At 35.9% G+C, this 21,520-nt stretch overlaps 1 protein-coding gene across 8 annotated transcripts in view; it reads right to left on the bottom strand.

Moving 5' to 3' along the window:
• Positions 1-21,520, bottom strand: part of ptprfa (protein tyrosine phosphatase receptor type Fa) — a 563,163-nt gene that overhangs the window by 250,799 nt on the left and 290,844 nt on the right. For all 8 annotated transcript variants that reach the window (XM_030132451.1, XM_030132452.1, XM_030132453.1 and 5 more), the window contains 3 exons: positions 17,416-17,997; positions 9,230-9,366; positions 5,768-5,912 (listed from right to left, as the gene is read on the bottom strand). In XM_030132451.1, coding sequence (XP_029988311.1) covers positions 5,768-5,912; positions 9,230-9,366; positions 17,416-17,997 — 864 coding nt within the window. The remainder of the gene's footprint in view (positions 1-5,767; positions 5,913-9,229; positions 9,367-17,415; positions 17,998-21,520) is intronic.

Below are 21,520 nucleotides of genomic sequence, written 5' to 3'. Positions count from 1 at the left end.
TCTGACTGTGTTTGCTTGCTCTTACATCATAATGTGCTGCATGTATCAACTCAGTGCCTTTATGAGACTATTTGTCAAAATGTGCATTGTACACGGTTGGTGATTTGTTACGCAAAAGCTGCAGAAAGCCAAAGATATATATACATATTAAGCAATATTACTGTGTATATAAATCCATTCAGATGTGATGGTTCAGGTGAAACAGTGCTTTTTTACGCCTCAGAAAACCTTGTTAGAATGACATTTTCTTTTGGTGTTTAAACTTTATAATTGAGTTGTATGTTCAGCAAAAAGACATGGGGAAAAAGGGCAGATATAATTAATGCCAGGCTTCATAAAGTTCCACCATAAAATTTGCAATTACATAGTTCTGAGAGTTAGTCTGTCTGTTTGTACTGTGTTTCAGTAGTGTGAATGCACACAAATGACTGGATCAGGATCAGAAGTTCTGCTCTTTTACTCAGGTATGAGACAGTAAGTAGTTAGTTCAATTCATATTCTGATCCATGTTTTACCTACTGTATATAACTCATTATTAATATATGCCCACGCATCTAAAAAGATTAGATTAGATTAGATTAGCAGATTAGATTAGATTAGATTAGCATAAGAAAATATTCCCACGCATCTAAAAACATCAGATTAGATTAGAATACATTAGATTAGTATAGCATATTAGATTAGATTAGATTAGGTTGGCATACGAAAATATGCCCACACATCTAAAAACACTAGGTTAGATTAGATTACATTAGATCAAATCATATTACAATAGAATAGAATAGATTAGATTATCATATTAGATTAGATTATCATAAGCATAAGAAAATATGATCACATATCTAAAAACATTAGATTAGATTAGATTAAATTAGATTACAATAGATTAGCATATTAGACTAGATTAGATTAGATTATCATAAGAGAATTTGCCCACACATCTTAAAACATTAGAATAGATTAGATTAGATTAGATTAGAAAAGAATAGATTAGATTAGCATATTAGATTAGATTGGCATGAGCAAATATGCCCATACATCTAAAAACATTAGATTAGATTAGATAAGAGATACTTTATTTATCCTGAGGGAAATTAAAGCATCCAGCAGCAGCAGTAAACACACTAAATGCACAAGGCAGAACAGAAACAAAAACACTATACAAATACAAATAGAAATGCAAATATACACACTAGAAAATACACTCTTACATCTGAGATTTTATATATATATATATATATATATATATATATATATATATATATATATATATATAAAACTCCATAAACAGGAGCTCTAAACTTCTCAATCAGCAACTGACTCTGTCGACCCAGACTATTATTATGCAAAGCAGCCATGATGTTAATTCTGTATAACTTCAAGCCTGCATGGAATTTAAGCAGGTGAGTTATATAAAAATGCACCTCTGTGCAGTTGTCATACATTTAGAAATTAGCTCTGGAGACCATTTTAGACTTTTTTGTGTCCTGGGCTATTTATATGTATGTATGTAGGTGTTTTATCTTTCTACATATTTATGTTTTTATCTATATTCTGTTTGACTTTTTCTCTGCACCAGTGAAAGGAGTTGCACTACAGTTTTGTGTGCAGTTGTACAATGGCTATTCTATTCTATTCTATTCTATTCTATTCTATTCTATTCTATTCTATTCTATTCTATTCTATTCTAACACTGTACTAAACCTCAGAATGTGTTAAAACTTTATCACCTGTGCATTATTATTATTATTATTATTATTATTATTATTATTATTATTATTATTACCAATCTTATCTGCACTCTTGATCTTGTTAATGTTTATATCTTTTCTCCTCCTACATTTTGTACTTATACTTGTTTTGCTAATATTGTGAATCTGTGAATTGCATCTTCTTGTCCACAACACTTCATTGCGTTGTTGACTGTGTGTTAACCTGCGCATAATGAACAAATTAATGATTGTATTGTATTGTATTGTAAAAATGCACATACAATATATCAAGGGCAAAGTTAAAGGACTATACCAATGGGCTGCCTGTGTTTACAGCTTACATTACACAGATGTTTCCCAGTTAATGCTTTTTGTTTTCTTTAAGCTTTTCTTTCAACTCGGAACATACATTGAGGTGACCTTAGCAATTTCAATAGAATTGAGTAAAAGAAACACAATAAAATAATAAAAAGCAATTCAGTAAAATAACAGAAGATTAAGAATAACAGCATCATTAAAACATAAAACTAAAGAATCAGCTAAAACAAGAACAGTTAGAAGAAAAATATGATAAAATTAAAAATGCAAAATACCCTAAGGATAAAATTGAAATGAATTTAACATCTCTCTGCAATTGCTCCACATATCTAAAACTTGATTTTCAAGTCTCAGTGAAAACAGCCTCTGCAACATGATGCTATTATTGCAGTGTTTAGAAAAGCCCACATGAAAAGACAATATTTAAGTCATATGTGGGACAAAACACCAGAAATAGGTTTATTAATACATAAAGCCAGCGTCTGTGAGGTCTAACAGAGAAGGAAGTTCACCCAACACTACTTCCATATTTGTAATTATCATCAGTAATAAATCTTTAGTGACTTGTTGTGACCTCTCAGGAGCTCATTGGTTTCAGATCATTTCATTTCACTGTCTGACTCGACTCACAAAGACCGGGACTGGATCAACACTGCGGATGGTCCACAATAAAGCCCACAGGCTCAACATTCTATCCATTAATGCATCCATGACCATATGCCTCTGCCAAAAAAAAAAAAAAAACAGCTATTCATGTGGGTATATCGACTCCAATTGAAAGTCAGATGCTTTAGAAAATCCTGTCAATACGAATGCTACAATATAGCTGTATGTTGTGGGATCTGGCTGGTGCAACCAGAAGGTGGAAGCAGATAACACAGCATCCGCAATCAGTGGTATAGTCCTTTTAGCTAAAAGGGAAAAAGCTGGACAACATTTACCTGCCATCTGCCTTATTTTACCAATAAAAAGCTCTTCATTTTCTGGTACGACTTTAATGAACTGTGAGTTCTGCTCTTACCAACTAGACACACTTTATTACAGTGACCTACTGCACTTTAAAGTACAAACTGGCATCTTATGTACAAAGAGTTCAAGTTGAGAATTACCATATATTATTCATCTGTCTTTAGAGTATAAGCAAAAAAAAAATCTTTAATTTCTTTAGGAACAAAACTCTTCCCCAAAAAAAAAAAAAAAAGGAATATATCCATGTTGACTGAGCATATCCTATTAAAAAGTTAAATGCTTATACTTAATGCTGGGAAATCTATCTCTTGATGGGAGGTTCTGGTTGGTGTTTTCAGACAGGTAGGAGGGCTGAATATGTGATTGACAGCTATGATTACCAATAGGTGTTTACATTCTATTTGATGTGTCTCTGTAGTATCAGGTACTTACACTATTTGTTCTTGAGCATCTTACAGAATGTAAAACCAAATGTCGTTGCACTGTACAATAGTATTTACAATGACAATAAAGCTTATTCTTATTCTTAAAAAATAGTATCAGGTCTATCATTATATTTAGCCTTTTAAGTTGGACCAAGAGGAGAAAGTTGCAGTGGGAAAGTGTGTCCTCACTTTCTGGCATTTCTTCCCCTGATTTCAGCTAATGTAGCTTTAAAAACCAATTATGCAGTTCATTGCATCTCAGGAGAACACTAAAATGTCAGTCTAGAGACACATTGTACTCATTATAATGTTAACTCACTAGTCAATACACTGTATTGATAAATGTATCATCACTGTACGGCCAAGCTGATTAGGACAATTCATAAACAGAGTGTAAGGCTACATCCACAGCTCTGTTTAATAATACTGTTCTGTAGCAGATCAACAAATGGAATATATGAAGGAATGATGTCTGGAACTAAGTGGATATAGTATTTTCACATAACACATCCTCTGGATATATTAGTGTCATAGTAACTTGTATATGTACACATTTTAAGACAATATTTTGTGTACAATACTGTGTAAAAGTCCTAACCCTCCGGTATCCGGGTGCGCCTTTTAGGCTCATTTTGCACGTCGTGTTAAAAAACTTCATATTATTTTTCACAATTTAAATAAGGTTAGAATTCAAAAGTTGTTCATTTTTGCATGATCTTTAAAATTCTGGCCACCAACTAAAATGTGCACATTGTAAACAAAAGAAAATTACAAGACTAGCATCTGTCTCCCAAGTGTGCCTAAAACGCACTATTTCTTCCATTTGATATGTACGATTAGGGCTGACCTTGATTTACAAAAATAAAATCAAATTAGAGCAGAAAAATACATTGATATATAATATTTAATAATTTGATTTATAGGGGTGCATTTTTGGCACACTTGGTGACAGATGCTAGTGTTTTTGAACATTTAACCCAGCGCCAAAAATAATAATGTAAATTAACCGATGTTGGAGTTAATCATTGACATATGCCAAGCTGCAAAAATCAAATAATATGTGATCCACTTTTTATGTAGTATACTGAAAAAAAAAAAACAAATATATATATATATATATATATATATATATATTTTTTTTTGCATCCAAAAAATAGTTTGTTTACATTACAAATACGGCATTTAAAGGGTTAAAAAATGTGACAATTATTGAGAATTTGGTATTTTTATTTACGGTTCAAGTTGATGAAATAGAAAAAAATGTAAAAGAATTAAAAACAAACTGTATGACTTTTTTTTTTGACATTATTCCCCAGCTGTACCAAAAAGGCACACTTGGTGCTTAGTAAGGGCCTTGCTGGATGGGATACCGGAGGGCTAAACCAACATTAGGTTTGTTGGTTTAGTAAACACACATATACATTTCTCAGTCTGTGCATTAAGAAACAATCTGAATCTGTTTGAGCTGCCTCTTGTCATGGAGTCAAGGGTCACCCTAAGTAGTGTCTTTAACCTTTAGAACCAATTTAGTTTAGTTTTTATGTGTCTAAGAGAATGACAAATAAATAGGTATGCTCCTTTGAACCCTGTGAAAACAACAATATCCACATGATTGAAAATGGTTCCAATTAAATTGTACATGTAACATTAATATCCTAAGGTTAAATGAAAAAAAAGGACATTACATTTGTGAATTGCAAGTGTCATATCCCATCATTCAAATCTGAAAATAAACCATTTGTTACTGGCCACATGATCAGATCACAACTCAGTGCACTGGAATGGTGTTGACTGAACATGTAAATGAGTCAGTAGGTGGTCCAAACCAACCTCAGCCAAAAGCTTTGGTCTGTAGGTTTACATTCTTGCGTTGTCATCACCAGTGTGCACTTTGAACATGAATCTGTGCAGTACTTATAACTGAATCCATGTAGTGTGAGGATCTGTGATTCCATTGGTCTCTTGTCTTCTGAAAAGCGTACCAGACTCAACCTTGTGTATCTTTTAAACATGTGCTGTTCATTTCAGAGAAACACCATGATGTAGACTTGGTACCAGGTCCATGTGTGCATTTTAACACAGACAAAACGCTGACAACCGACTACTTTCACATTCATAAATGAGCAGATGTGTAAGTGAGCATGTGCAAATTCCTGTGTTAAAGCCACAAATGAAATGGGTGACTGACTTACCTTTCACTTTTGGCTTTATTTTTTTAATCTTTCTTGGTTCTTCTATCAACAAACCAGAACCAAAGGGACCAACAGTTTTGTTCTTTTCATGATCTGGTCTGAATAAACCACAGTGCAGTTGTGAGGGATGTTAGGAGGTTGTAGTACTTACTGGACTGGGCCGTCTTCGCTTCAATCGGCTGAGTAAAGACACCTAAGCCCATCTCTGAACGAGCTGCCAGGGAAAACATGTAGAGCGTGTCTGGCTTCAGCCCCTCCACGGCGTAGGAGCCCGCCGCATCAAACGCTTTACGATGCTGTGGAAAGTTGAAGATAAATGATGATGATGAAGATAGCTTCTTCACTGCTATTTTAACATACCTTTAATTAGCATGATGATACACTGAACTACTACACCTTAGCTACTTCTACATAAACAAATTGGACAAATGATGAATGAAACAGCCAAAACTAGGGATGTGTAATAGAAAAAAACACTTCTACACATAGTAAAGTACATCTGAATGATACAGGAAATGACAGTGATGTTAAACAGTTAAAACAGTTTAAAAGTCTAAAGTTGTGACACTACAGGGTTCATACAGTATGTAGTATTCATTTTAAACTAGTTTGGTTTATTTTTGGTTTTCTATTAATAGCTGTCTTTCTCCAATCATTATCTAATTTGTTTTATTATTAAGCTTTGAGGTGCCTGACGGTTTTTTACCATCCGAAGGGGAGGCAAGGGGTTTTGTTTTTGGTTGATTTTGTTTGTTTGTTTGTTTGCTAGTTTGACTGTTTACACTCTAGTAGCAAAACTATACGTTGAATTCATACCAAACTGGGTTTATAGATTGCCAGTGACTCAGAATAGATGTCATTACATTTTTGGAAAAGTAGGTCAAAGTTTCAATTTTTTCAGAATTTTTTTTACTTTTTTTTTCCCCATTTACTTATAATGGGTGGAATTTCATAGACTGTAGCAGCAAAACTGTTGGTTGAATTCATACCAAATTGGGTTTACAGATTGCCAGTAACTCAGATTAGACGTGGTTACATTTTGGGAAAAGTAGGTCAAAGTTCAAATTTTTAAAGCATTTTGACTTTTCTTCTCCCATTTACTTATAATGGGTGAAATTTCAAATGTCCATAAAAACATCCATTTTGTTTCAGTTTACTTCAAACTTGGCACATATGTAGAGACAACTGATATGCTGACATCAGCACAGGCATAGACATGATGACATCAGCTGGATCGATTCCAAAATAAGCTACAACATGTATGAGAGGTGGGGTTTGTTGAGCCTGCCACCACTTTTTTTTTTTTGTCAAAAAATATTCAGGTTTTTTTTGGTCAAAAAATATTCAGTTTTAAAGCGGAGGATAATGGATGGAATATTCAGTTTAGATTTCAAAAAGCTGTCTGTTTCATTCAGTTATGTTGCTTGTCGCAATATTGCGACTTTGGTGCTTAAAAGGTTAAAATGTAAAGCTGCAGTATTTGAAAATGTAATACCCCTTAGTTTGATAATTGATGGGCTGATGATTACTCTTTTTCTTTCTTTCTTTCTTTCTTTCTTTCTTTCTTTCTTTCTTTCTTTCTTTCTTTCTTTCTTTCTTTCTTTCTTTCTTTCTTTCTTTCTCTCTGATTCTCCCTTTGGGGATCAATAAAGGTCATCTGTATCTGTATCTATATCTGTTTGGTGCAAACTGAAAGGATTACAACAGGGTGCAAAGTCAGCATTAAAAACTGGCATATGCCTCAATCTAACATGACTAGTAATACCTGGAAACAGCTTGTATTTGTATGTCTATTATTTAAATATTCTCTAAAATAAATATTCCAGCATAAATTACATTTCGATGAACACAGAGGCCATGTGATGAAGTTAGTTTTGTGTGAAGTGTCATTGTGTGGTTGTTCTCTCTTTTCCTCTGCCTTTATTTTGTGTTTTACCTATTGGAAAATTTCTAAATAACATGAGGTCTAACAATAATACTTATCCTGTTAACCAGTAAAGACCCAAACAGCTGCCGACAACCAAAACCACCTCCTGATCAAAACTTTTAAATACCTGTTGATCCACTAATCCTATCAATTCATGTAAATAATTGGTGTAAAAAGCAGTTTGTCGTCTTTTAATGGCTGTCGGATATGACCCATTTGGACATTCAGAAGCTCTGTAGTTACTGTGGAAACACTGTCATTTTCTACAACATTGATTCACCAGTAAAACCCATGGAATTTGATAAATTACAGTGGATGGCGACACTTGGTTTATGTTAACTTAGTGATATATTTTGCTGAAAAAGATTTTTTTTCTCCAGTTTTCTCTGTGTCTAATATAAAAACCCTCAACTTTAATCTGAGCTTTAATGAACATCTACATGATCAGTAAATTAAATAGAGGAAAAAAAACAGATTTTTACTGCAAAAACACAAAATACAGAGGATAATATTATAATAACCGGTGAAAAATCACTTCAGAGAAGTTAAATATAGAGAAAAAAAAAACTATTTTGGAACCACCACATGAGTAGCACTGGGTCGTCATGGGTTAAAAAAAAAAAAAGCCCATTAAGTACAAAGACAGGACTTCTTACTTTTCCTTTCCACATAAATGAATTTTGTGAACTTTAGAAATTAGGTCCAAGTATGACAGTAATTCATTTGTATGGAAGGTTTATAGTAGCTGGTTTTACCCTGCAGAATGGTTTCATGTCATGACACAATTTAACTAACACAGTGGTCCCTGCAGGAAAATATACAAGATCAAGAACCATAAATTGGAGTTTCATTTAGTCCCATTATCTGTACAAAGTTAACTTTGCTCTGAGGTTTTGTCACTGTGAAATGTGGTGAACTCATTGTGAGATGAGACAGGTGAAAATGAGGTAGAACTTGAGTGATTTCTGCTGGGATATTGGCGCTGCTGGAAGAGCAAAGAGCGACGGAATATAAATGAAAATTAAGCAAAATTGCTAATCCAAGTGTAATCCAACTGTCAGTGTCAAAAAAAGAACAGAAAATACACGCTTCATATGCAGTCATGAAAATGGAGAAAACTGTTTTTTTAACTCACAAAGAACCAAACAGCAACTGTCGACCAAACCATCTACTGATCTAAACTGTTTAATACCTGTTGATCCATGAATCCTATCAATACATGTAAATAATTAGTGTGAAATGCAGTTTGTTGTCTTTTCATGGTCATCAGATATGACCTATTTGGACTCTCAGAGGCTTCGTAAGTGAATGTGGAAACACCGTCATCTTCCACAACATTGATTCACCAGCAAAACCCATCAATGAATCAATGACAGTGTATGGACACACTGGGTTTAAGGTCAGTTAAAGATAGATTTTACCAAAAAAGGCCCTATTCTCAAGGTTTTTTTTTTTCTGTTTTTATATGATAACCATCAAATGTATTCTCAGCATGATGATTAAAGCACATGATCAGTAAAATAAATAAAGGAAAATGTCAGATTTTTACTGAAAAAATGCAAAACAGAGAGGATAGTATCATAATAAATGGTGATAAATCATTTAAGAAAGGTTAAATAGAGAGAAAAAAATCATTTGGGAACTACCACAAAAGTAGCTCTGGGTCTTTATGGGTTAAACTGGTACCTTGTCTCCAGGATTGCTGGCCTCCCAGTAGAGGAGTTCATAGCCGATGATCGGGTCCTGGACCGGCCAGAGCCATGACAGCATGATACGGGAGTCCAGCTCAGCCTCGGCCTCAAATTCAGACGGTTGAGCAGGAACTGGACCAGAGAAAGGCACAAGAACAAGAAGAAAAACACCACAGAGAGATGAACAGAGGGGTGCAAACACACAATCAGAGTCACAAGGGGAAGGTATTAACTGAATTCTGCAGTCAATACTCATCAGTATTCAGAACTACAGCAGAACCAAGGCAGTATAAAGGGTGTCATCACCTTTAAATCCTACACGGTGATGTCTGTAAACTACGAATCAACCTATTCTTTTTCAAAAGAGCTTAGCCGTAGTCACAGTGATCTGAAGTGTAAAGGTTTCCTGTTGACCTTTTAAAGTAGTTTAACCCAAAAGATCTCATCTTAAAAGTGTGATTATTACCTTAAAGGATCTGCAACTTATAAGTGTACTTTAGGATTTCACTTCAAGTTTGGTTTGGTCAAGTAAATGCTGTCCTGTTATTTAAGAGGATAATCATCACTGACTTTGATTTCTCTCTACCAAGCTGTTCTGCTTCCTTTAGCTCTTTACTACCCCGCCCCCCGAAAGGGAGGCAAGGGGTATATTTTTTGGTTTGGTTTGTTTGTTTCTTAGTTGGTTAACACTCTAGCAGCAAAACTACTGGTTGAATTCATACCAGATTGGGTTTATAGATTGCCAGTGACCTAGAATAGATCTGATTACATTTTGGGAATGGTAGGTCAAAGTTCAAATTGTTATGAATTTTTAAAATCTTTTTTTTTTGTCTCATTTACTTATAATGGGCAAAATTTCCAATGTATTCAGCAGCAAAACTATTGGGTTAATTCATATCAAATTTGGCTTATACATTGCCAGTGACCCAGAACGGATGTGAATACACTACCAGTCGAAAGTTTGGACTCACCTTCTCATTTAATTGACATGAGATGGAACACAGATGGCCAACAAGTGCTCAGCATCACTGAGAACTCCTTCTAGACTGTTGGAAAACATTTCAGATGACTACCTCATGAAGCTCATCGAGAGAATGCCACGAGTGTGCAAAGCAGTAACAAAAGCAAAATCTGACTATTTTGAAGAATCTAAAATATAAAACATGCTTTGAGTTATGTCACACTTTTTTATCTACATAATTCCATGTGTTCATTCATAGTTTTGATGCCTTCAGTGAGAATCTACAATGTAAATAGTCATGAAAATAAAGAAAAAAACAGGTGAGTCCAAACTTTTGACTGGTAGTGTACATTTTTGGAAAAGTAGGTAAAAGTTCGAATTTTTTATGAATTTCTAAAATCTTTTTTTTTTTCTTCCCGTTTCCTCATAATAGGAGACATGTGTCTATGTTGTCTATGTCTATGCTGACATCTGCACACCCATAGACATGATGACATCAGCTGGATTGATGCCAAAATAAGCTACAATACATGTGAGGGGTGGAGTTTGTTGTGCCTGACACCACTTGTTTCAGTTTAATTGTTTGTGAATTGCCTCCATGACAATTTATAGCAAATAAAAAAAAACAAAAAACAAAATACAGTAGTTTTTCAAGCGCCCTAGTGTCCAATCTAATGTATTTCTACATTGTGATTGCTGTGAATAGGGATTACATTAGAAAAGAAAGGGGTCAGACAAAATCCTGCTCCCAAATGAAATGAATATATTCATTCAGTGTTCTCTACTCAAGTGGAAAAGACAACCCACTGACCTGACAACCCCCCAGCGTCAGACATCTGTCCATCTGTATCAGTGTCAGGTACAGCAAACTCATATAGTGATAGCGTCAGGGCACAGATATGTCATGGAAAAGCTTTAATCAATCTTAATCTTAATCTTAAATCAAAAAATGATGCACCCAAAGTAACAAAAACATGAAACTTAATTTGGGTTTTCAAGTGTGAAAAAACCCAGAGGAGGTGCCACTGTTTGTCAACTGGTGAACTAATGAAGAAATGCTGTTAGTTATCCATATACAGTCACTTAAATCTCATCAGGGGTTGCAACCAGTGTTAAATTTGACAGGAAATGACTCAGTGTTATAGTCACAGTATAGAGTGTTTTTGCCATCTACACTTTTGTAGTAAAATGCATCTCCAGATTTCAGCAATGAGGTAAATTTACATAATACTACAGTACGAATGATAACTTTAACTACTGGGAAAAAAAGAGACAGTTTCAGAGTGAAAACATCGTCTTATACAAAGTTGGAATCATTTTGTTTTCAGACACATTCCTCTTATTATTGCTATTTGTACAAATCAATAATCCCCTTAACCTGGTGCAATGATTACATACTGAGTCCCAGTTACACTTTATCTATCAAGAACAAATCATATTGTCACAATCACGTCATGAGAAGTATTTAACGAATATTTTTAATAAATATTTTATTCCAATTTTATGGATATAGAGCCCATACACAGTGCGGTGTGTGAGCCACGGTTGTCATAGTAACTAACATTTGTTGCATTTGATAATTGAAGAGCAGTGATTGAGATAAATAGGGATAAATGAAGTGTTCACTGTCTCTCATTGATGTATTTGTTTTTCCTGTTAAATGATGACCTCTTTCACTTGCTTTGACACCTCTTTGGACCTCATATTAACCATTTTCAATCAACAGCTCCCAAATGAAAATTCCACATGAGGAATCAACCCCAGTCCTTTTATCTGCTTCATTCGTCATAGAATAACCAGGTAACAGGACACTCGTCCAAATACTTTTGAGACTCTGAAAATGGAGGGCCTTTGCTCAAAATGGTTGTAATTGCTAAACAGGCAATAGTGTTGTTGAACTTCTTGAATTAAAGCAGAACGTCCACACTTTAGCCACATCTGAATCACTGTATTTCAAGTCCATTGTGGCGGTGTACACAAAAAAACTACATTTGTGTTACTATTGAATTACTTATGGACCCGACTGTAATGCATGTTATGTAATATCCTGCAGTGTACATTTACCTGTGTGCATCTATATAACTTCCTGTAACAGATTAATTCTTGGGTCACTGCCCATATCCTTATTTTTTTAATTCACTCACAATCGTCAAATTTTTTGTCAAAAAAATTAGGCAGTGGCTACTGCTATAGTACTGTGGCCCAAAATATCAGTTTGTCTATTGCCACAGGGCCAATCAAATGTTAGCATTTGTACTAGAGCCAATCACGGATACTGTTACAAGAACTCATTATCCTCTTGTTACCACAGTACTGTGTCAATTGATGGAAGAAAAGACAAATTAGTGATAGTATATAGTATAGAATAGGATTATTGTTCTAAATGCTCTATATGTTGTTTTATGGTGTTCTTTGCTCTGTGCAGTCAGTGAGGCTGGAGAAGGTGGGTGGAGCTACATGTTAGATGTGCCGTGTGACTTCTTAGAGCTATGTCAGTTCTGTGTCAGTTCAGTGTATGGGGTACTGTGATCCAAATTTTGGACTCTGAACATTGTCCCAGTGGCTGATTTATATCAGTGACAGATTTACCTACCAGCACCGTTGGCGTTAGAAAATCTTCAGGAAAAAAAAAAAAAAAAAACAACTAATAAAAACACTGCTTTTGACTGAGAACTGAACCCTTGTCTCTCTGATATTCTACCAAGTGAGCGACATCTCCACAAAGCCATTTCTTGACCTATTTGCCATCAGATTGCCTTGGTGCTTTTCAAGCTGTAATAAGTTACCAGTCGAGACATGACATAACGAGGGTGCTGATTGGCTCTGTGGTAATAGACAAACCGATATTTCTCGTGCCACAGTACTGTATCAGCAGCCACTTTGAAAAAATTAACAAATTGACCAAAACTGATGATGATCATTCATCAAAGAAAATAACCCTGTTGGCATCAAAGCTACTGCAAAAGTTAAAGGGAAGAGTTAAATTAGCATAAAAGTTATAGGTGAGGGAAGGCAAAAAAAAAAAAAAAAAAAGGTACGTTGGATACCCTGAGGGGTCCCAAATGCAGTACTTGGATATTGTTCTACTGAGGCTATCCTATAGAGACTAAAGCAGGGATTCTTTGTCTCGGCTAACTCTCTTACAGTGTAGCTATAGAAAACAGCCCATTGCTCCTGATGACACACTGCAGTGGAAACCCATATAATAGATGGTGTGACTTGGCAGAACTTAACATTAATCAGTGATGTGCTGATAAAAGCACAGGTAGGAAAAGTGTCTCCCTCTTAGTTTGATACTACTTCCAGGACTCTGTGAAATGTATTAAAGCCAGTCTGGAAGGGGCACTGAACTCTTTTCCACAAATAAATTAAGTGGGTCATCTGAATTTGGGTGGCATTATCTTCCACTGCAGCCCTGCTCTGATGTCATGTTTCTTCTGGCCAAACACAGGAAGCTAAGAACATCTTACAAAGACACTTTCTGCAAATGAAATAATACCATTATTCCTCTGTGTGCAGGCAACCACTTTGTCCTTGAGGATGAAGAGGGAGACTTTAATGTTACACCCACATGTATTATCTTGTGCTTACGCTTGTTCTGCAGTGAATAACGTGTTTTGCTCATCTCAGCTTTTGCATATTTGACAGAGTAATGTTTAAGATTATAAGTCTACTTCTCTGATGTATGAAAATGAAACACAGATGGACAAAATTCAGGCCTGAACAGCCTTAAGCAACCACAACTATCTACTGATCTAAAACGTTTAATAACTTTTGAACCCCTAATCTTATCTATAATGTTCTGTAACTTTGATTCATCAGTAAAACTCATGTCTAACAAAAGCAGTGGTTGTAGACGCTTGTTTTATTGTTGAGTTTATGAAATATTGTGGTAAAAAGTTAGTTTTTCTTCAGTTTTCTCTATTTTAATATAATAATCTTTGAATTTATTGTGAGCTTTTATGAACACCTACATGGTAAGTAATTGTAATACAGCAAAATACCTGATTTTTACTGAAAAATACAAAATGCGAGGACAAATGGTGACAAAGGACTTAAGAAATATAGAGAAAATTTTCATGTAGAAGTCGCCACAACATACACCACCTGGCCAAACAAAAAAAAGTCACACATGTAATATTTGACTGTACCACCTTTGGTTTTAATTACAGGAGACATTCCCTGTCACATCTTTTTTTTTGCCACATAATGCTTAAGTAGTGTCACAATAAGGTTCATAATATTTTTCCATCCATAGTTACATTAATTTTTGATTATTGATAATGGGAAATTGGACCACTGCATCAAGTCTTCACACATCCCAAATTAGAGTCTGGACTTTATGGAGGCTAATCCATGTATGAACATGATGTCTCATTCCCCCTGAACCATTCTGTCACAAACCTGATGATCCTGATCAATCCTGGCATTGTCCAGTCTTATTGACATTAGACAGAGAGGACACTTACTGCATCAGTTGGAGTTAAATAACCTGTTACAGCTGAAACATTATTAACCACTGCAGTACTGACCCATGGAAGGATCTGAACTATTTGCTTAGTTAAATCCAGTGAATGTCTCCTGTAATCTAAACCTAAGGTGGTGTAGTCAAATATTGCATGTGCAACTTTTTTTTGGGCCAGCAGTGTAGCTCTAGGTTAGGGGTGTCTAACATATGGCACGCGGCACACCAAAGGGTCCAATCTGGCCTGTAGGATAAATTTGTGAAATGCAAAAATAACACTTTGTTTTGGTGTAAAAAAGTAAAATTACATGAAAATGTTTCCATTTACAAACTATCCTTTCACAGAAAAAATTTAATAACCTGAACAAATACAAATAACATGAAATGACTTAAGAGAAGTACAATTTCAACAATCTTCTGCCTTTTACTAAATGTTTTTTTTTGCATTTGTAGATCCACTGTGATCTGTAAGTTGTAATACAAGAGTAAATGATAAGCAGAGGCTAAAGGCCACTGCATCTTTACAGACTGGAACTACATCTGCAAATGGACGTCCATCAGTCCTGGTGCATCTACAGCCTGTCCGTCCATGGGAGTGGATCTGTCCTTCACTATGGTTCTTCCCGAGGTTTCTCTTTTCCCACTGAGTTTTTAGAGTTTTTCCTTGCCAAGAAGGAGGGTCTAAGGACATGGGATGTCTGGGACATTTATCCATTTCCTTCATCTACTGTTTATTTGACTGCTGTTTGTTTTCATATCAAACTAATTCTGTTGTGATATAGGGCTGTACAAATAAAATTGAATTGAATTGAAAGGATAGTTTGCACATGAAACCATTTACATTAATGTAAGTTTACTTTAGTTTCTACTCTAAAACAGACAAATGTATGGAGTTACCATTATTTATAGGTTATTATTTTATTATTTTACTGTTTCGGCCCATTTGAGATCATACTGCGCTGTATGTGGCCCCTGAACTAAAAGTAAAACAAGTGATGCCAGGCAGAAAAAACCACACCCCTCGCACACATTATTATTATTATATTAGCTTATTTTGACATCGATCCAGCTGATGACATCATGTCTATGTTTGTGCTGATGTCAGCATATCAATTGCCTCCATATATGTGCCAAGTTTGAAATAAATTGAAACAAAATGGATGTTTTTATGGACATTTGAAATTTTGCCCATTATAAGTAAATGGGAGGGAAAAAAAGATTTTAAAAATTCATACAAAATTTAACCCTTTCATGCATAGTGGTCACTACAGTGGACAGTTATTCTCCAGCTGTTCTCTTGTGTATTCATGGGTTTTGTTGTTTTAGTTCCATATCAGTCAACACAGTGGACACTTATGCATATGTAACTTTGCTGTCCTTGATAAACCTGATCTGCAGTAACATGTTTGAGTGTAAATCAATTGTTATTAGACTGTAATTATCATTTTTTCTATAACAAAATGGGTTTTTTGTACATTATCTCCATGAAGTGAGTAATAACTAGCATTAGAGTAGGTTTAAATATGAGAAAACATCAGATTAGCAGTGTTAAAAGTGTTTATATTTCATAGTTTTCAATGTATATCAGTAAATACATGTTTCTTTACTTCAAAAATTAAACGCATCATATCCATTTGAGTGGACATTTTTGCAGCTTCATGAAAAATACGTTCATAAAAAGATGTCAATTGCATTTTTTTTTCATGCCTAAAGAGGAATAAAAACAGGGGGGAAAAATCATGATTAAGGTTCTCATAATTCATGCATGAGAGGGTTAAAAGTATGGGAGGCTTTCGTGGCCAATTTTTCATCAGATCTGTAAAACTTCAGTCATAGTCTAAGTATCATGAATCCGAAAGTCTTTCTGTGATTACTCACCTGAATCTCTTGCATTACGGTGAACAATTTCAAAGCGCCATCCACCATAAACAAACTATGTGTTTACATTCAGAGCCAGGAGGTAACTCGGGCATCTTCGGAATTTTGTCACGACATGCATTGTGAGAAAGGGAGGTTCGTGCAGCCACCTGACAATGGACCCACAATGCACATTGCGACAAAATTCCGAAAATGCCCAAGTGACCTCCCGGCTCTGTTTGTGAACATATGGTCTGTTTATGGTGGATGGCACTTCGAAATTATTCACCGTAATGCAAGAGATTCAGGTGAGTAATCACAGAAAGACTCACAGATTGGTGATACTTAAGCTATGACTGAGGTTTTACAGATTTGATGAAAAGTTGGTCACGAAAGTCTACTGCACCTTTAAACTTTGACCTACTTTTCCCAACATGTAATGACATCTTTTCAGGGTCACTGGCAATCTATAAACCCAGTTTGGTATGAATTCAGCCAATAGTTTTGCTGCTAGAGTGTTAAACAAACAAACAAACCAAACCAAAAACAATACCCCTTGCCTTCCCTTCGGAGGGCGGGGTCATAACTCAGATGTTAAACTTGATGCTAACAGTCATATTTCCATCTACTGTGTATTCCACAGATATAATGGGGATATGTGGAGCTGTAGACGTCTGTTAGCGCCTGACTGGGGGTTTGCTGTTAATATTATGCTTCAAAAACATACCTTGCCTGCTAAATAAAGGTTTAAAGCATTTCCAGATTCACTCCATATTAGATCTGGAGCTGAAAAAGCCTGGAAAACCTTGCTCTGATGGAATGTGCTTATGTGTGACTGATGGTAAATCCTACTATGGCACAATCAGAGTATTGTTGGGCCAGCACTTTATGTTCTCACCTCCCTGCTGGGTCTTGATCTGCAGGACATCAGAGGGCGGCCCATCTCCAACAGAAGTGAAGCCCAACACCCTGAGGCTGTAGGTAATATCTGCTGTCAGGTCTGAGATGGTGGTGAGCTGGCTGTCATCCGTATTGTGTTTCTGCCAGGCGCTGAGCGGGGCATCATGGTCTGAGCTGTAGTAGACCCTGTAGCCCCGGATTTGTCCATTGGGCTCCTCGGGGGACTCCCATTGAACTAGCATGGTGCTGGAACTCAACATTCGCGCCTGGACGTGGAGCGGAGGGGACGACGGCGCTTGTTCACTTGTGCGGGTGTCCACGATGCCGCTGGGTGGCCCCCGGCCCACGTTGTTGACTGCCATGACACGAAACTCATACTCAGAGAACGGACTGAGGCCCCCGATGCTGTATCTGGTGGTGGCTACTCCATCCACCTCCTGGAAGCCGTTGTCAGACACTTTGGCTCTGTACTGGATCACATAGTAGGATACTGGTTCAGGGTTTCCCGAGTCCCACGTCAGGGTGACACTAGTGGCTGTGGTTTCTGTCACAATGAGGGAAGTGGGCGGCTTTGGCAGGGCTGTAGAAAGCAGACACAGACAAAACAGTGAGACAAACAAGTTTCTCTCCAGTCTCCTTCTCTTTGCATCTCTCTGACATCAGATCCCACTGCAGCACTGAGTACACGAAGGCGCTCACTGCCAGTCTATCAGCCAATTAGCATTCAGGAGGCTGTCTCTGCTGTCTCCTGATCTGCACAGGGCACCAGGCTAAGCAAGTGTATTATGTTGGCAAGTAGAGAGCTGTACTGGTACAGTGTGCAACTCCGTCTATAGTGAACCTCAGCAGAACTAGAGCTCCAACAGTCCACATATTTAATGCAGTTACACAACAAAGACTGCTCTCCTGAATTTTAAAAAGATCTACCATATTTTTCTGTTCTCTAGTCTAGAACACGTCATGAATTTCACATGAATCAACAGAGCATACTTTTAAATGACTTACAGTCCTGACAGCACATTGGAATTTAATCACCTTATCCCAGATAATATTGTAGTTTAGCAGGTAAACAGCTGTGAAGCCATATATTTGAAGAAAAACTGTAACTTAAAGCAAAGGAATTAAATAGCTAATTAAAATTAAAACTGACTAATGGTTCATTATTGGTTTCAAACTAGAGTTGTGAGGATAATTTTATGGATACAATATATGTCCACAAAAAGTTTAAGTTTCAGAAATAAAGATGTACTCTTTCAAACATCATATTTGTCAGGACTTTAGAGGTTTTTCTGAACATACGTGCACTGGTTTTCAGATCCGTTTTATATACTATTATACAAACCTCCCAAACTTGCTACTTTGGCTAAACCTGTTTTTATTATTAGATTTCAAGATTTCACAGAATCTAAAAGTTTCAAAGGTCTTCATTTTCAGTTTTGCTACATTTTTTTCTTAATATTCACCATAGACTTCCGCAGTGCTTGTGAAGTCTCTATAGTATGGACTAGTGCAAACTGCAAAACAGTAAACAGTGACATGTGGATTCAGCTTGACAGCTGCAAATAATATTCTTATTGCATTAGCTAGTACTTAGCTGAGCAATTTTAATGGTTAACTGACTTAGTTATCCCCATTGGAAAATTCAGTCTCTAAATTTTACCCATGGTAATACACACAGCACCTAGCATTAGCATTAGCACATAGCACACATTAGGAGCAGTGAGCTGCTATTGAAGGCACTCAGAAGCCAACTTTAGATATTCATCAGCATCGTGGATAGAGGATTAACCTATATGTTCTTGTTTTTAATTGTGGTTGGAACCGAAACCAAACGTTTCAGCAGTGACAGTTTAAAGGAGTGATATTTAGCTTTTTTTTTTTTTTTTTAAAAATGGAATTATGCATTTTAAAACATTTCCCTGTGGTCTACATAAGCTGTAAATGCTATGCTTGGGTCTGAATTCTGAATTCTTCATTAATTCAACTCCACAGGTCCATCTTCAACACTATTTCTGGGTAACGACACCAGAAAGGTCATTTTGAGCGCTGGCCCTTTAAATGCAAATGAGCCACTTCACACCCCACCCCCTCCAAGTGGTTGACAGTGCTGCTTGTGTTCATTAATACAACCAACAACTGAATATTTTAGGTTATCAGCTCGAAGTTTGGGCAAATTTTCAGTATGGACTACAACCGCTGCTGCTGACAAACAATTACGGTATATTCGGAGGAATGTTCATCAGAAGTCTTGATCTTATTTGTGCAAATGTCATGACATAACTAGTTATAAACGAAACAAATTAAGCAGGAATTGAAACAGGTTGTAGAAATCCACTTGATTTTTTCCAAAATGAATATAAAGATAGCTGTGCAGCACCCGGAGGGTTCAAATTCAAACTTTTTTAACTGTTAGGGTCCAAATACACAAATAAATGTACCAAAGACTAATAAACGTGGGTTTAGCTAAATATGACCCCTTTAAAGGACTGAAAACAGGTCTACATTCTGTTGTAGCAGCCTGTGTTAGGACTAAGCTGATACATCTCCAGTGACTAGAAATGTAGCTTTAACAGTGTTTTATTGGAGCTCACAGACCTTCAATTAAAGATACATTAACAGATATTCCAGTTTGACCTGATATGAATTCTGACTAGCAAAACAACCTTTGTCTTTATTAGTTACACTTAAAAACTTTCATAAAACGTATAAAACAATTGTATATACATGTGTTCTTGTCCATTATAAATCTGTTCTGTCCTCTTCACCTTACAAAGCAGTGAAGAAAGAAAAAAAACAACAGCTACAGTAGGTGGTAAAGCTACCTCCCTGTTTTTTTTTAAGTGGTAAGCAGCATAAAAAGTCTGAGAAAAACTAATCTAAACAATAAAAGTCACAACAGGAATGCAATAAATGTGTTTATCAGTAATAATGAATGAAAAGTTTGGCCCCTTCGAGTCTCTGAGGTGCAGAACAATTTACACTTTCACAAAGATAAAATGATGTCCTCAAACCCTTTGTATAAAATGACATTGATATAAAAATCTTTATCTGAGCAGACTTTTATAAGGCTCATATCACAGAGCTATGACTCTGGAACTGAAGGTAGTTATTTTTTTTTCTCCTTTTGTCATCGGCCAATGTAAGCCTAGCAAAGGAAAAGAGCTTAAATTAATCTCCTTTTCTCCTACTTGTTTAAGTTGCAGACAACTAGACATAGAAGGCAGCCCTGTTCCTCTTTTGTCATTTTATAACCACTTTCTAGACACTGTACATAGTCTGCATAGAGAAAGAGGCCTTGATCATTACAACAAAAATGCATTATTACAAAGTCTATTTGTTGTAATGAAGGAGATAGAAAAAACTGATGAAAGATAGGAAGGACATGTGACAGTCATACATACGCTATATCAGTGGTTCTCAACCTTTTTTGGCTCCTGACTCCATTTTAACATCACAAATTTCTGGAGACCCCAGACATTCAAAACATAGACTTTTTTTTTTTTTTTTTTAAATGTATTTGTTTTTGATCATGTAATAGTTTGCTATACTATGTTGCAAATAAATGTTCATTTTAGATTACATTTAGTCTATATCATGTATATTATTATGGACGGAGGCAGAAAAGCCAGGTGTAGATTACTGCACAAAGCGAAAATTTTATTTTCCTTGGTCAGGATATGTACAGTCAGTCCAGCTTGGATTTACAAGGCCGACAATTAATACTGAACAAACAAGAACTCAAACTATGAATTATGAAAGAGCTGCAGCATCTGAAACTGACCACAATGAACATTTGAAAGATAAACAGTACCACAGTGCTTCAGTTTCAGCTTCAGAGTTTGTCATGTCTTTTATGTATTGTGATTGTCTCTCAACTCACCATATATTTTTATTAGTAAGGTTTTTTTTTTGTTTTTTTCATCAATTACTAGAAATTTCAGGCGACCCCATTTCAATTCCATGTGACCCCACGTGGGGTCCCGACCCCAAGGTTGAAAAACACTGCGGTATATGGACAAAAGTATTCTGACATGTTGAATTCAGGTGTTTTTATTTCTAACAGGGGTCTGGGCTATATATATATATATATATATGTGTGTGTG

This window comes from Sphaeramia orbicularis, chromosome 4, assembly GCF_902148855.1.
Source record: "Sphaeramia orbicularis chromosome 4, fSphaOr1.1, whole genome shotgun sequence".
Classification (NCBI taxonomy): Eukaryota; Metazoa; Chordata; class Actinopteri; order Kurtiformes; family Apogonidae; genus Sphaeramia; species Sphaeramia orbicularis.
The sequence above is the reverse complement of the archived record's forward strand: the minus strand, read 5'-3'. Positions and strand labels throughout refer to the sequence as shown.